General features: G+C 40.7%; 1 protein-coding gene across 6 annotated transcripts in view; it reads right to left on the bottom strand.

The window, feature by feature from the left end:
• The window catches only part of KLF12 (KLF transcription factor 12), a 240,670-nt gene that overhangs the window by 75,344 nt on the left and 148,751 nt on the right, over positions 1 to 16,575 (bottom strand). For all 6 annotated transcript variants that reach the window (XM_074912050.1, XM_074912040.1, XM_074912024.1 and 3 more), the window contains one exon: positions 14,091 to 14,634. In XM_074912050.1, the coding sequence (XP_074768151.1) occupies positions 14,091 to 14,634 (544 nt within the window). The remainder of the gene's footprint in view (positions 1 to 14,090; positions 14,635 to 16,575) is intronic.

The raw sequence follows: 16,575 nt of genomic DNA, 5'->3' as shown, positions 1-16,575 counted from the left end.
GGTGGAAATCTGGTAGCCAGCCAAGATCAACCCACCAGTTACATTTTGTGCCAAAAAGAGACAGGGAAGATGAAGAGTGCAGAAAGGCAGGCTACCTGACTTCCCTCTTCTCCTGTCTGCTGCCCTCCAAAGGGAAAACAACACAACCTACGTATGGGCAGGGGGAGGAAAACAAGAGACAAGCATGGCAGGGACAACTGTGGGGCACAAGTGTGACCTGGGTTAGTCCTGAGAGGAAATGGGGGTTGCTTGTGTCAGGGGACAGAGCCAGAGACAAACTTCAGAGGTAAGGTAGAAGAAGAGGCATTCCTCCTCACTCATGAAATACCACACAGGATTAGTAAGTGCTGAGAGACACCGAAAGCAGCTGGAGTAGAGAGCAAAAACTGGAGAGATGCCTGACCCTGAAAGGGAGGCACGGGAAGGGGAAAGGCAGGCAAAGAGGTTTGTTTAAAAATGTGTTTATTTTGTTTGGTCAGGTGAAATGGGGAAATCCAAGATTATTTATTTAAAAAATTGAAGTTTGTTAGCTTGTGCTCCACTGTATTGCAGTGTCACAGATGGGACACTTCTTGGGTCTTACAACACGCTTTTCAAGAAGGTAGCTGTGATTCTCACTCTGGGTAACCACAGCACTGGACAACAGGTATCACAGGCTCCCTTTAGAGATCATGAACAGGTCAGTGGGCCTACAACTAGAAAGCAGTTCCAAAAGTCACAGTTAAGTTTCCCATTTCGCCATGTCTCTTATCTCGTTGTGTTCACTGACTGTAGACAAGGGACTGTTACACTGAAAAATGGGAGGGCTGTAGATACTCCAGGAGCTGTGCAGCCATAACAGTAGCACTGATGGATAGCTGGGCTCTTGAAAAGAAAGCATTCCCCAAATGAGTGATGACTTGAGGGAAAGTTGGTCTTAAATTTTAATTTATGTCTTAGCTATGAACCACCTCTGAGTAAAAGAACTGTGAGTGATTATAACTACCCTTCAGCTGCATTTTTTATTATGTTAAAGAACTTCATAAAGAAAATACTATTAAAACATGTTCCGTAAGCTGATGCAACAACCCCTTCTGAAACACAGTGCATTTACAGATGCGCTGTATGACTTCTATTAGCTTTCTACTAGCATAGTTTAGGTGCCTCAGTAATACTGGCTACATCTGGACTGCTGATTATTTCTTCTTTTGCTTACCAAAGCAAAAACTGTTGACAATGAACAATGACCTGCATGAGAAAAACGTATGGCAACTTAGAAAATGTTCAAAACATTTAACTGTTTTAGGTAGAATGAGCACCATTCTAACTGTGTTTCTTAAAATCATGACTTAGACATGATGGTATTAAATGCATACCTGAGCATTAGGGATAATCTAGTATGTGATTTAAAAGCAACTGAACCATCTAGTCAGCTGATTCAGCCCCAGAAAACTATTTTGAAAAAAGTGCTACTTCTGGCCTTGTTTCCTAATGTTCTTTCTTGAAAGCAACTTTAAGTATGAAAATTATAACTTATTTCATTACTTCTTCAGTTTTTCTTGAAGTTAATCTCATTACAAGAAGTTATATATTTGTATCTGCCCAATATTTAAATGTTGCTATACACGATGCTTTTGTGAAAGCTAATGTTTGTAAATAAAATTAAAACTTCAACAAAAACCTATGTATGTGACACTTTCTATTAACTGTGGCTTAATCTGACTTGCACTACAGCAAGTTTTAAGTAGCTAGTTCAGAAATTTTCTTAATGTTTAAACCTAAGCCTAACTTGAAATCACAACAGTTGTTACATAATCTAGCCTGTATTACAGTTATACACCAATTTTGATCACTTAAGCGTGAAAACACCTACATAAAAAGAGACAGTACAAATGGATATGAAAAATCTTACGTACATTTGTCCCTTCCAGGACATGTTGTTTTACTGCAGATTGCCAGCTCTTCGGATATTATTGAGACTCCTATGATACTTGGTGGTGTTTATAGGTTACTGGAGGAACATGCCAGGATGAAAACTCTCAATTACCTTCTTTTTGTTTCTGGTCAGCAAGGTAAACTCCTAACACAGCCACCAAGTTGCCAATGGGGTTGTGCTTTTGCATCTAGGGATACTTTGGCCCACCGGGCATGGCTTGCCCCACCAAATGCCAACTTTTGAGCACATCACAAGGTGCTGTGACACGTGAGCCTGGTGAGAACAAAAGGCGAGGAGTGGAAATGTATCAGTGGGCAGATTTTTGCAGTGAACCTAACTAAAGATAGTAATCAAATTAGAGAATGATCTAGGGATGATTCCCTTATTTTTTAATGTCAGCCTATATACATATCCTTTTTTGTCTCCCTCTCCATTTGTGACCTCTTCTCAGCTTGCAGACTTGGGGAGCTGAGTTGTTGGGGAGCTGAGGTGACTAACGAGGAGGCTGAACTTTGCTGCTGCCAGCTGGTGTAAACTGCCCTGTTTTCTCATCAGCATGGCTGCAGCTGCTGCAGGAACACACAGTCTTTAAAGCTATTCTCCTCCCCCAAATGAGCCATGTGAATAACCAACTGGCCAAAAGCCTAACAGATATCTCCTCCTCACCACTCACTACAGCGTGCAAACTGTAGTACAGGATTTTTATACATTTAGAGTTCATGACTCCTACTTATGTCAACAGCTTTGACTTTCTCTTGGACATCTAAGAACAACTGTCAAACTGCTGGCACCAAGGTTTATAAATACCAGCAGTAGTTCATAAACACTGAATTAAGAGTAATTATTGGCCTAACGAACATCAAACTGGAAGGAATGAAGAGATGATGGGAAGAGATAATTTAGCAAATTACATGAAAAAGGTGGAGGACAAGTGAGTAATGTAATGCCACTGGCAAGCAAGGTGGAGGAAAGCTCAAAAAACATGCCACCAGGGCATTTTAACCTCCTTTCATGATGTACCTTGCTCTGACAAGCAAGCTTTTCCTTGAATTTAAGACCATAGGTCCAGAAGGGACCCAGCCGGGTCACTGAATCAAGTCATCCCTATCACAGGCAGACACATTTAATTAATAAAGGTCAGGTCTTAAAAATGAGCTTGTTTTCTTGCCCTTGCTACTCCTCTTGAAAGGCAAGATTTGTCCAACAGATCTACCCAGTGGTTTTGTGAAGTGTGAACGAGGCTAAGGCGAGGCAAGCAAAAAGAAACAAGTCAGAGACTGCTTTTGAGGGACAAAGGTGTCATTGAAAGAGTGCACAGGAGCCACAGAAGCAGGCTGTTAGCACTCCATGCTGAAAAGACTGCCAAGCCAGGGGTTCTTTAAGAACGTCTGCAAGTGCTGAAGGCTGCAAGTGGCCACGCTGCTTTCCATCCTTGTTAGCCTAAAGAAACAATGATCCTTTTTGCTAAAGAAAGTACAGAGAGTTGCTCTTGATGCATGTACATATATACAATCACTTCTCAATGACTCCTTTGCCAAACTGTACCAAAAAGGAGTTTCCCTTTGGGCAGAATGAGCAAATTCACTCTCTGCACTTGTTTTAAGGTAAGATGTGCAAATGGGTCTCACATAAGATGCATACCAGCCTGTAAATACTCCAGAACTTGGTCTACTATCGTTAATATTGTATCTGCCAACTGTCAGTTGCCAGTAGGAAAAACTCTGACCCAGATCAGATATAAGCTTGCTTCTATTTCTATTGAACTAAACAGTTTCTTGGCTTTAAAATTTATGCCAGCCAATACCTGATCCTGTTTCTCAGGATGAAATTGCCCCTTCTGTGATGCTGGAACAGATTTAAACTCGCACAGCAACTTTCTAATAAGCACTGATTGAATTTGTGCTTTCTGTCACATGGCTGTGCTATTTTTAACATGGTACAGCATTAGCCATGTCATGGAAGCAAAATCTCCAGGAAGGACCCAGCCTGCTGTCTGCTAAGGGCAGGTGAACCCCTCAGCACAGGACGCAGTCTCCACCTTCCCAGGGGAGTAACTTGAGCACAGGGCCATGCCATCAGGCTATTTTTCTCCTCCGCACTCTAAACCTGTGCTCCTGTCTGCATTGGGGCATCTCTTGAGAAGGGGGGACTCTGAATTTAAATCTCTCCAGGCTGACAAGAGCCCAGCATGCCGCCCTTGCTTCTCACAAAAGTGCTGGTGTTACTAAGCTGTCGATTAAATGCTATACCTTGTTTGTCATATGTGGGCTCCACCCAAATGTATCCTATTCTCTTTGCTTCTTTCCAGTGATTCTTTAGGGATACACAGCTCAAGTGCTCTGACCTGGTTGGGTAAAGCCAAAGCCATCAAAAATCCTGCAGTTGGATGCCTGTAGTAAATGGCCTGAATCAGGGCCCTCTCAGGGGTGAAAAGAGCCATATGCTGCTATCACCATTTACCACAACCTGATTTTTTTTATCCAGACAAATTCCCTGTGACTGAAAGGGATGAAAACTCATCCCATCAGTAGGCTCATGAAGACCCACTAGAAGTAATTTCATGCCTACACACTATCTTTGATTTAAAGGCAAATCTGAATCCCTTGGGTTAAAGAAAAATTAAATATTTAAGAGCAGAAGAAAACTAAGTAACCATCAAGAGTTTTGCCTCTCTTTATAGCTAAGTCACACAGTATTAACTAATGCTGAAATGACTCATTATGAGATGATCCTTGCTGGTGTGAATGCAGAGAGAAAATTTCAGCATTCTGAAATACTGAAGCCTCTGGCTCACTTTATCTTAATACCTCAGTTTTCTGCATTAAATTAACTTCTCTGCTAATAACTTTGTAAACATACATACATGTAGTCCTGCTGATACACCACAACATAACAAAAACTGTATTTCGCTTAGTTGCTCTCCTAAAATAATTAAATCTATTCATGCTTTTTGAAAGGATTTCCAAATTTCAGAGCTCATTTGCTTTTGTTTCACATATTAAACTCCCCACGCTGCTTTCTCTGAGGGATGCCTAATATTCAACCCGCTAATCAAAATGATTGTTCATGATGGGATTTCCAAGTGGCCCTGACATCCACCCACTAGACTTGCCAGCCACAAGCAGGGTTACACAGGTCTGCAATGGGGGGAGTATTGCCAAGACCTGTGTTAGGTGAGATAGCCTGGTTGGTGGGGAGGCCCCTCTGGCCTTGCTAGTTCTAATCCACGTCTGGGTGACGTGTTTGCTCTTGCAAACATAGCTACAGGTTCTTATTGCAATGGAAGTTTAAATTAAGCAGAAATGTGAGGTACCTCAAATAAGCCAGAAAGAGTCATGTTTGTTGTTGCCAAATGTCTGTCTTAGAAACTCCTCTCCACCTGCTCCTAGTACATGCTGGCATTCAGCAGGTAAAAGATTAGCTGTAAGCAACAGTTGCTTTGCACTTACTCCTATCAGGAATGGGAACCAAATACTACCCCAGACCCAAAAATTAACATTTACAAGAATCTCATTAGTACTGCTGTTACACACGTGTGTGTCCGTGTCTGCAGAGCATGAAGGACTGAAGTAACAAAGAGACATTTGCTGCCAAACTCCCAGAGAAACGGTATTGGAAAATACGGTAGAGAAAATTATATGGCACTCATGCTTTAGCAAAATATGCTATTAATCTGCCAGCGTCAGAAACACTGTGAAAGAAGTAGTTTGAACCTAATAATAATAATCTGCCACTTGCAACGACCCCATGACCCAACAGCACCTAAGAGTATGTTTCCATCAGCCTCTATCCTCTCTCAGAGCCCTGGACCTAGCGAGCTGGGTGACACAGTGAGGGGAAGGGAACATTCTCTCACCTCCTGTCTTCAGGCACCTGCATTGAAAACACAAGCACCCCCAATCCACAAATACAGCCAGCGGAAAGAGATGGGTGCCTTCAGGGGTGCTGAGCCCATCCACCTCTGTGGAATGCACGGGGCATTCAGTGGTGTGAGCCCCCCTCCCTCCTCTTGACAGGTGCTGGGGCACCAGCCTTGGCAGAGGGAAGTGGCTCCATGCCCCCTCGAGCCGCTGTGGACCTGCTCTTTGCTGGAAAGAGGAGGAGAGTAGCCTTTGCCACGTGACTCTGTCATGTCTTGGTTTTCTGGGAAAGGAGAAAAAGTGTCCGGGGGATCTCAGTAAGCACCTGAAGATATGCAATGCCAACAGCACTGCACAGCCTCGCTTGCTCCTACTCTCTCCCCACCTGCCACTGTTCACTTAATGCCAAAGAGGTGCCTCAGTCCCCAGCAGTAATGCCAGAGAAAATGATCTTTGGTCTCAGGGCCCCAATGGGGAAATGTGCAAAAGAAGTAATTCACAGGGGGACATAGTAATTACCATTAAAACCAATAATCTGCCAACAGCTATGAATGCTGCAATGACTAAACCATAACTTTCGTCTCTACATTGATCATACGGCATAGTTCGGTACCTGAAATACTGCAAGAAGGAAACTGCTGGCCAACAGTGACTTCTTTTTCTTGCTCTTAATCTGCCACTGTTTCAAACACCTCTGATAAAAAAATGCATCTGGGTGGATCAAATGCCAAGTAGAGGGACTGACTCATCTCCATCCTTTTTGGTTACTCTTGCAAAATAGGTTTTACAACTGTGCAAGTCCAGCCTCACACTGTAGCTTGATATCTGAAGGAACCAAACATCCCCCTCCTTGATGTTTTTTTTCAGAGAACAGGAGCCCAGCATGGATTTCCCCAGTAGGACGATGTCAAAGGACAACGTCACAGACACCATTGCGTGTTTTCACAGTGGAAGCAACACTTCCATATGCAGATGTACAGGAGCTCTTTGAAATTACGCCCTCGGAGATTAAGTGTTATACTCAGGTTTACCTAACATGGTTTAGGAAACCGAATCCTTGCTTTATGAACCTAACAAATGAACGGGAATGACAGTATTCATTATTTTCCCCTCCTAAGCTGGTTCATATTATATAAAGAACATATATGGCATTTTTCTTCCTATTTAAAGTTCATTATAAGTACTTTATGCATTGGAAAAATGGTCTGAGTGCACCTATCAGATTTTCAATCAAAACAGCTTGGTGTCTGGGCAGCAGAATTGGTCGATTTATTTAATAAAACTTTATGTACAAAGCAGCAGTATCCACAAACGTAATGGTCAGAATATAGAGTCTACAGGGGTAATTTTTATTACAATTTATAGCAAGATTACCCATACTCCACAGTTTTAAGATTTTATTGAGATTTTATGGGACTATATGGCTAGAGCAGTTAACTGCACCCAGCATAGCTGTAGTTCAGAGAGAATGGGAATTGGCACTGAACGCACAGTGTAACTAATCTACCAGAGAATATTAATTGCTATGATCCAATCAAAGGCAATATTTAAAATCATTTCACCAGTCAAATAATTTGCCATAAAGCTATAAAAGAATAGCTGTGTGGAGAAATGCAGAGGTGAGAGTGATTGCATGGATGTAATATATGCACATATTTAAGCATCTCTGTCATTGAGTTGTATACATAAACATACAATACTGTTTTTTAAACAAAGGACACTTTCTCTTTCTAAGCTACTGAATGCCACAAGACCTCATCTACAGAAAAAACCAAACTACTAAGACTACTGAGATTTATATCTCACTGAGCATCCAATATACAAACAGTCTATCACCAGAAGTAAATAGGGAAAAAAAATAAGGACAGAATATATTTATTATTAAATAAAATACTGCAGAGCCACTACAAAATGTTAACAGTTTGCAACTTACACACCGCAACAGTCTAGAGATATTTTTAGACACCAAAAAGTTTCCAGCAGGTTGCTCCAAGGCACAGTAAAATCCAAGACAGGGATAAAATAAATGAAAAATGTTTCTGCTGGATCCAGATTTGTGGGATAAAAGCAACTAGATCAAAGCTCAGCTCTGGTGAGAGTAAAGAGCTGAAGGACCAGAAGCACTCTTGGCATGGAAGACAAGGAATTAGCAGCTTCCAAAAGGTGCAGGGACTCAAAATGTCAAAATGGACTTCCTCATCCTCCTTACACTGGGCTTCACAAATAAAGTTTGAATACACACCACCTCATTTGCTTCCCAAACCTGTTCCTAGTTAAAAACATACATAATGTTAAATTCACTGTTGATAAATCTTAGAAGAGCATGTGCTTCTACAGCGGAAAAACCTAACCATGTCACTAGCGAGCCAGACATATGACTTCTCTGGAGATTTAAGTAGAAGACCGTTTATGGGACTCCCCATATTTAATCAAAGCCACTTTGTCTTCAGGCAACCTCTTTCTAAATTTCAAATACCACAGCATATCTTGTAACCTGTGTTTTAACTCTCCATTCTGGCAAGAATTACCATTTACTAGTTCTTAAATATATGCACCATCTCCAGTAACACAGGTCCCGCCCTAAATGCAAAACCTCTCCTGCGCCAGCTTCTCTTCCTGGCTAGCCATTGCCAACCTGCTTCTCCTTTCCAAGAACTACTAGTATTTCTTCCAGATGAACCAAGCAAACAGGGGGAGAGAGATTCAACATTCTGTGGGGCTGGAGGGTGGAGGTGGACAGGTTGGAATACATAGAGCCGCAAAAGATTTTTGTGCATAACAAAAAAATTACAGCTAAAGTAGAAACTCTCTGTCTCAGTGCAACTCAAATCCAAAATAACCATCTACTAAAATGTAGAAAGGATAATCACTTCACATGAAATAAAAAAGGCAACACTACTGGTTTTAATAGTCTCTTCCATAGCATAATTTATACCAACAGACCATATAATCTTGACCTTTAAACATATGGAATGGCTGTAAATTTCTAGCTTTGTACTACAAATTGGGTTTATTTTTGTGGAATAAACTACAGTAGGCAGAAATAACAGGCTGTACTTTAAAAAAAACAAAGGCAGTGGGTAATGTAATCTAGTGGTATTACTTGTTTCAAGTTGCAGAAAAATCCATAGCAGAAGGTATAGCATTTACTACTTATTAATGTCCCCACAGTGAGGAATATAGCATGTGTAAAATGCGAAAAGACACAATCTGTGTATTTCTGCTAGGTCTATACACAGCCACAGTAACATAAAAACAGTCCATGCCAACGTCACTACGGATGTTTACGTACACAGGAAGTAGATGAAGTTCAGTTGGCAAATTTAAACTTATAATGTTCTGACCACTGGATTTTGCAAGTGGTTGTGTCTTTAAAACCCGTAAAAACCCAGAAACTTGTAACCCAAAACTCCAAGAAATAGTGAAGTTGCACAGGTCCTTAGTGCACCATCATCGGCGGGGAGCTTCTAAAAGGCCCTTCAGTGAATGGAGTAACTCTTCTGAACTACAGAAAACAATTTTTAAGGATATTATCTTTGGCAAAACCTGCTGCTAGAGAGACATGATTTGACAGTAGTGTTCATGGATATCTTCTAAAAGCAAAACAACAGAAAGACTCATGGTAATAGGACTAGAGTTTATAGGGGAACAACATCTTGCTGTCATGGTGGGCCCTTCCCATCTAGCCGAACCTCTCCTTGTTCCCCTTCACTCTGTCCAGATGTCTTTTCTATCCTCCCCCTTCCTCTGTCTCCAGCCCTTTCCCACTCTTCCTCCTGAACACGTGCATACATCCATAGCCATCTCACCACCTCTCCTTTTCTCCCCTAACCCTTCCATCCTGCCCCTCTCCCCACCGCCGAGCCCCTCCCAACCTCATCCTTGCCTTTACCAGATACAATTTTTATCACTTTCAGGGGACTCATACTTTTTTCAGATCTCCAAACTTGGCTTGGTTTCTGCAACTGCTTATAAAGACAAAAAAAAAAAGAACAGTGGTCCAAACTAAACTTGAGGTTCATGGAACAAAACAACAGAGGTTCTAGAGATTTTCACAAAAAAAAAGCTGGAATGAATTTTGCAACATGGAAGATGCTATACTTTTTCCTCTATGATCATCTCAGGAAGAGTGGAATACTTCAAAAAAAAAGTTTTTTTTCTTGAAACTTTCCTCAAGAAGAAAGAAAAATAGAAAAAAAGAAAATGCCTGAGGTAGACATACAGCATGGAAAATGTTAGCCTAAATGGTTAACACATTGACAGACTTTGAGCAGCTGAAGACAGGGTTTTAAGGGAAACCATGAGGCAACCTTATCTATAGGTGCTGCTACCTGCTGTGCCTCTAATTACACCTTTTAGCAATCCTCACCATTGCAGAAAAGGGAGGAAAAAAGGTGAGGAAAGAGTTTTTCATGGGATTTTAATGCTCTGGAATACTTTAATGTGTAATAATGTCTAGTCATCACCACCTACTTCACTCAGAAAAAAATCTCCAAGCGCTTTTTAAGGCTTTGGATGACAACAGGGGTGAACTTCATCTCTTTGTCATGTTGTAAGGGGGTGGCAGAGGGTGCAACCTTGACCCATGGTGCCCACAGGGACTTGAGCCTGACTCTCGTCCACTCCGTGCCCCAACACCCCTAACACATTACTACACTCTGTGCAAATGAAATAACACAAGGATTAGGTTGTAGGGGGCAACTTACACAGCTTGTCAGGAGAGGAAGGTCCACGGTCAGCAGGGGAGTCTGCACATATAACTGCATGTGTGTACACACATATGTGAGTATTGTGGGATTACAGAACAGTGATAGAAATTTGTAGGAATTTAGTAAGATTTTGTAAATGGCTAGTGTTTTATTACTGATACAGAAATATTGCCCACTGATTACATTCTAATTATATGTTGTTAATGAATTCCTAAAAATCCTTCAATCCTGATTGTGATTTACACTAGGTGAACTGAGAGGTTTTTATCCTGCAAAAAGCATCAACATGGTAGAAAGGTGCTTTTGTAGCATGATGCCCCCAGATTTTGTTGCCCTCCTTGGGGTGTACAGGACCTGATAGGATGCTGCCAGCAACTCATATATACAAGAGCTAATTCTCTGCAAATCCATCCGGTTTTCAATGCTGCAGAACGGGTTTGGTTTAATGGAAAACCTTGCAAGTGAAAAAAAAAGGGAGTGAGGAGGCAGGACAGAGAGCAGAAACAAGCAGCACAGGCATAAAAGGAGATTTGAGACACTCCTGAAGGAAGGTGTGATGTAAAACACCAGGATGAATGACGCCACGGAGAAGGATGCACAGTAGCTGAAGAGAAGATGACAGTATCAGTTAGAAATATTAACAGATAAGGAGGGAGAAAATAAACTGGCACTCAAAGAAAAGTCAGAAGATAGGAAGGATTAGAAAACATGGAAAAATAGAAAAAGAGGGGGAAACAGTAGAGGAGGAAGTGATTTCTTGTCCTGTAGGAAAGAGAGAATTCAATAGAACATGAAGAAAGAAGTATTTGCTTGAACTGCCTAGAAAAGCAGCTGCCAGGAGGACAATTTTATCTGAGAGAGAGGAAGGTGGACTGGGAAGAAATCAGGGGAAGAAGAAAGCCACCTGAGCAAAATGCCTGGAGGCAGGATTAGAGGGATGGTGGTGGCCTGAGAAGGTTTTGCAATAAAAATCAAAATGCAGTGGTTCTAGTCAAACCTGGAAAGAAGAGGAAAATTCAGCATGAGGAAAATAAAACTGGGAATAACAAGGAAAAACCCTTTCTCTGCATCCTGTTTCTTGCATTTTTACCCTCAGTACCTGTATCTAGAAAAACAGGAGAAGTCTGAACTTAAGTCTGATGTAATTTTCATTAAGCACTGAAAGTATCTCTGTTCAGGAAAGTGCCTAAATCTCATTCGAGTGAAAAGGGCTTAGATACACGCTAATGTAAAATATAACTTAAAGTGCTTCCCAACCAGACCCCTGTATCATCAGTGTGGGCTCTGATTTAGCACCAAAGCAGCAACAACACAGATTATGAGACAAATGCTGCCTATACTATCTGTGGACTGACTGTGTTTCAGTGTGTGTTTTTTTGGTTTTTTTTTTCTGAAAATGATCAACTTTCATGTAAAAGTTGAAAATTATGATTCTAGATGATTCTGAACATGCATTTTTCCTTCAGCTGGTAAATTAGCAACCAATTAAATTTGACAGCAATGTCCTGTTAGCATCTGTGTACATTTATTTTCTGTTTTCAGCATGAGAGCTGACCACTGAAGGGAAATTAGTCTGCGCGCATATGAGTTAATTCGTGCAATATCGTTGCATTTTATTATTTATATTGTTTTACATTAAAAAAAGAAAAACACACTCCAGCAAAAGCTGTCAAAAGATGACTACCTAGAGTGGTTCGTTGACCATTATTTTTCTGTTGTATTTATTCAAATTAACCTGAACATTTATATCCACAGAATTAGCGGTAGCAAAATGGGTACAACTGATGAGGGGGAAAAAAAAATAATTAAAGAACGCTTAATCCCTTCATTTTCTTTAGCTGTACATTAAGAGCTGGTTAATGATCTCTGCCAATAATAGCACAAAGGCTATACTGTCAGGGCAGCTCAGGAGGCCCGGAGCTCACAGGCTGAAATCCCTATGGCACATTAAATTCTGGAATTTTGTTGATGAAACTGGGGTAGCGAAGTTCCAGTTTTACAAGATCAGAAGGTGCTTCCTATAGAGGAGACTATTACCAGAGCCAACTATCACCTTTGAAAAGAAAACAAATGGGAAAAATTCCGGATGAGCTCAAGGTCAGGTGTGGCTCAAAGCTCCAACAGCAAAATACAGACTAAAACTTTCCTTTTTCTTTCTTCCCCAAACAACATGGGGAAAAGTTCTGCTTTCATTCATCACTGCTGGACATGATGGCACAAAGTCCTAAAATTACATCACTGTATGGAGTGCAATAAAACTTCTTAAACGGGCATTCTGAGGCTTAAAACGAAACCCAGATCAGGTGTGATCTTCTTTCCTATGCCCAAGCCTGTTGAGAGGGCACAGTCCACACTTGGGTAACTGAGGGAACGGGAGGAGAACCAGATTTATGGACAACAGGATGCTACTAAACATCAGAATGACCCATCACTACAGTCATGTACAATAATACACAATTGCCACTATATCAAAACCAGACATGAGTTGAAGAAAAAAGGTCTTATAGTTGTAGAGACCCATTCATTATGTAATTAGGTACACAAGAGATATTGTAAGATGAATTACTAAATGCCCTGTAGTCTCGTAAGCCCTAAAGTAAGGTTATCTGTCAGTACCCTCCCTTTCCGCCTCAAGCAGTACCTCATTTCAGGGGAGAATTAGCCATATTTTATTCACTCACATGCGATGAACCTTGAAATGAGTCTCTCTTATTCCTTTCCTCATGTTCGTATCTCTGTCACTAATGCCTTTTTTTATAAAGCTATGCTTTTCAAAGTATCTGGGCACATCTGTTTTATCTTTTCTCCCTCCACCCATCATGTCACCATCTCTAACAAGTTTTTGTTCCCTCAGTTAACTGTTATGTTCTCACTTTTTCATGCTCTCCAACTTCCCTTTCTGTGTTCTTTGGACACCTCTTCAAGAGTTGATCTGTCTTTCTGGCATGTGGTTTCTTCCTCCCTTCACACCTTCACGTGCCTCTCAGGTCCTGTGTCTGCAAAACTCATTCCCAGCATATACACTCTGTGTGGCTTCCTTCCCCTCTGCTGTTTAATCTGGAAAAAGAAACCTAATTCAAAGTATTGAACTGCCACTCCTTGAGCTTAATAAAACCGCCCTCTCTGCATCTGCTACCACTCTTTGGTCCAAAAGCCTTTTCTTCACACGTTCCTACAGTCCAACAGTTGCTCTCTCTTTGCATGGAAACAATCTCTCTGACATTCATTGCCTTGCCAAATCTGTATCACCTGCTGAGTGATTTCCATGTTCATCTATGATGTTTTATATATTGTCACTATTCCATTGTCCTACTTCTTCAGCTTCTGTGGAGGATTTATTTACTCTTCTCAGGACAAAACTTCCCACGAGTTGTCTGAGCATCTAGCACAACTGCTGACCTCAATCTTTATAAAAATATTTATTTCTTTTAAAGGGCATCTGAGATAAGACTTTTAAAGTTTCTTCCCGATAGCGCAAGTTACATGTCTTTTCTGCAAACGACATGGTAAGTTTGGAAACTAATAGCTTTATAACGTTGTTACATTTTCCTCACACGAGAGCAGTTTTAGAGATGCCACAGATGCGCAAAACTGGTTCCACCTTACCTTTGACGTGGCTTCTCCCATCCTCCAACAGTGGGACTACTATAGTGTTGTTCATATTCCCAGGTGATCTCACAGCTGTATAGACAACAGGTACCGACTGTACCACCACAGGGATACGGTGCACATGACTCATTTTGTTGGACTGCAAGTTCATGGGGCTTGAAGGTGGTACTGGATGGATAATGTGCAAAAACTGCTGGCCTCCAACACCAGATGCAGAGGCCACAAGAGGACCCGGAGTTAATACTGATGGTACAGATGCCGCTGAGGATACCGATGTTATTACTGTGGGTGATGAAGCTGGCCGACTAGAAGAAGAAGAAGTAGAAGTAGAAGAAGGAGAGGAGGCTGATGCTGTCATGGAAACCGGTGAAGATGAAGCTGCTGTAGGAGATGACCTGGCTTTGTTTATTGACAAGTCCACTGGTTCAGTCTGTGTTTGGAAATGGTCTGTAGATAATGAATCCTCTACGGTGTCTGCCTTCATGTTGTTTAGTAACAAGGGTACAGCTTCCATATCTGGGTAGTTGTGGACGTTTGGAGACTGTTGAGGAAGGACAAAATGACAGTTAGATATGCGGCTAAAGATGACTTGCATACCCTATTGCTAACGTGTAGCACATAACTTGGTCATGAAAGCCACAGGATTTGTATCCTTTTCTTGTGTCAGCTCATAATTTTAAAGGACAAATCATGCTAGAAAGCACAGACACATTCAGTTTGAACAGAATATTAAAGTTCTACTCCCATTTCTAAGAAGGTGACAGGATTACTGTACAAAATCACCCTGTTCCTTTGCACTACGCAGTCATCAATGACAAAAAATTAACTATCTCCGCAGGTAACCACTGTTTATATTGACGGGACATTTCTTCCCAACATCTAACTTTAAGCTATGGCACTACTCTCTTGTGCCATCTCCAGCAGACATGAAGAAAAACTGGAGACCGTTTTTCAGACAGCTTTCTGGACGCATGAAGACTGTAATTTCCCTCTACTTGTGTACCTTCTTCCAGACTAGGCTGACCTTGCTTCTTCTTTCTGCCAAAAAAGTGCTTTAGCACTGTTGCTTGCTCTTTGCAGATATCTTTGCAGTTTTGTCCATACTGCTTTTCAGAAGGCAGTGCCCTACGCTAAACAGAGTCCTTCAGTTCAATGTCTGACTTTCTGCATTCTGCACGGTTACTGATAATAAACTTACAGGTCAGTACAGAGCCCCACATGTGTATGGTTGTCCTGTTACAGGCAGCAATAGCTACAGCGATTTGTTACTATGAATAGAATGTTAGATGGCCTTCCCCATTATTTTTTTAAAATTATTTTTCCATACTAATTAAGAATAATTTTCCTGACTTCATAAAATGATTTTATGGTTTAGACCAACTTTTTCAAAGCTGGTTGGTCAAAATTTATTCTAGACTGGTGCCATCTGTTACTTTTATAGTTTTATTCCTTATTTCCATCATTAAGGAGGTTAATAGAATTTTTGAATAATACTAGGCCAAAGACAGATCCCTGGAGAAGCTCATTTGATGTATCTTTCCTTTTTGACAGTAGATCATTAATAACAACTCTTTAAAAATGTTTTCTCAAGTCATTTTTGATAGGCAGAGCAAGGAAGGATATGCCCATTGATAACTTCATAGTAAGAAAAAGCACAGCTCTCAGCTCCTCAACTAAGAGTCTCCATGGCACTGCACCGCAACAGAGCTTCTCTACAGACACACACACGCTGTTATGTGCTGTAGTATGGAAAACCAACCTCAATAAAAAGCATTTGCCAAGCTACTTCAAATCTCACTTGACCCAAAGCAATTATTCCATATACAGATCTAACAAGCAATCTTTTTATGGTACCTAAGCAGCTCTAAATGCATTCTCTAGATTATAGTATTTACTAAGTATCTAAAAATATTAAGTCAGAAATATTTAAGCCACAAATAGTGGTGTATTAGTTTGTGTACTCTAAATAAGCTAACAATCAAGCAAGCTAAGATTTCACTTTGGGATTTTTATAATCAATTATGTTAAATATTTTCATGGAAAAGCCTCCTGGTTATGAGTTAAAGGCAAATTTCATTACAGAATGAATTTCTATTGCAAAAGGAAAATAGAAGCACTAATATTAAAAATTGTAGTAACAACAGCCTAAGTGGATATTATCCCTGGAGTACTGAAAGATGAGATTTTCTAGTAGATCCCATCTATTCAGCTGATTTAGACTCATTCTTGGATCTGACATTCTCCACAATTTGAAAGCAAGAGCATCTATGGAACAGCAAGTCTCTTCCTCTATTCATACACAAATCAACTTAAAACAAAGGGACCTCAATTCATCCTGCCCCTGGACCCTGCTGTTCTGCTATAATACAAATAACAAAGGCAAAAAATCCCTTTATAAAGACAACAGGAAGTTCTGCTAAAAAAGAACACAGAGTATAAAGAACAGGTTACTTTTCAAAGTGCATAACCAGCCATGAGTAAC

Source organism: Athene noctua, chromosome 1 (genome assembly GCF_965140245.1).
Source record: "Athene noctua chromosome 1, bAthNoc1.hap1.1, whole genome shotgun sequence".
In the NCBI taxonomy this organism is placed as follows: Eukaryota; Metazoa; Chordata; class Aves; order Strigiformes; family Strigidae; genus Athene; species Athene noctua.
Note: the sequence above shows the minus strand (reverse complement) of the source record. Positions and strands in the feature narration are given on the sequence as shown.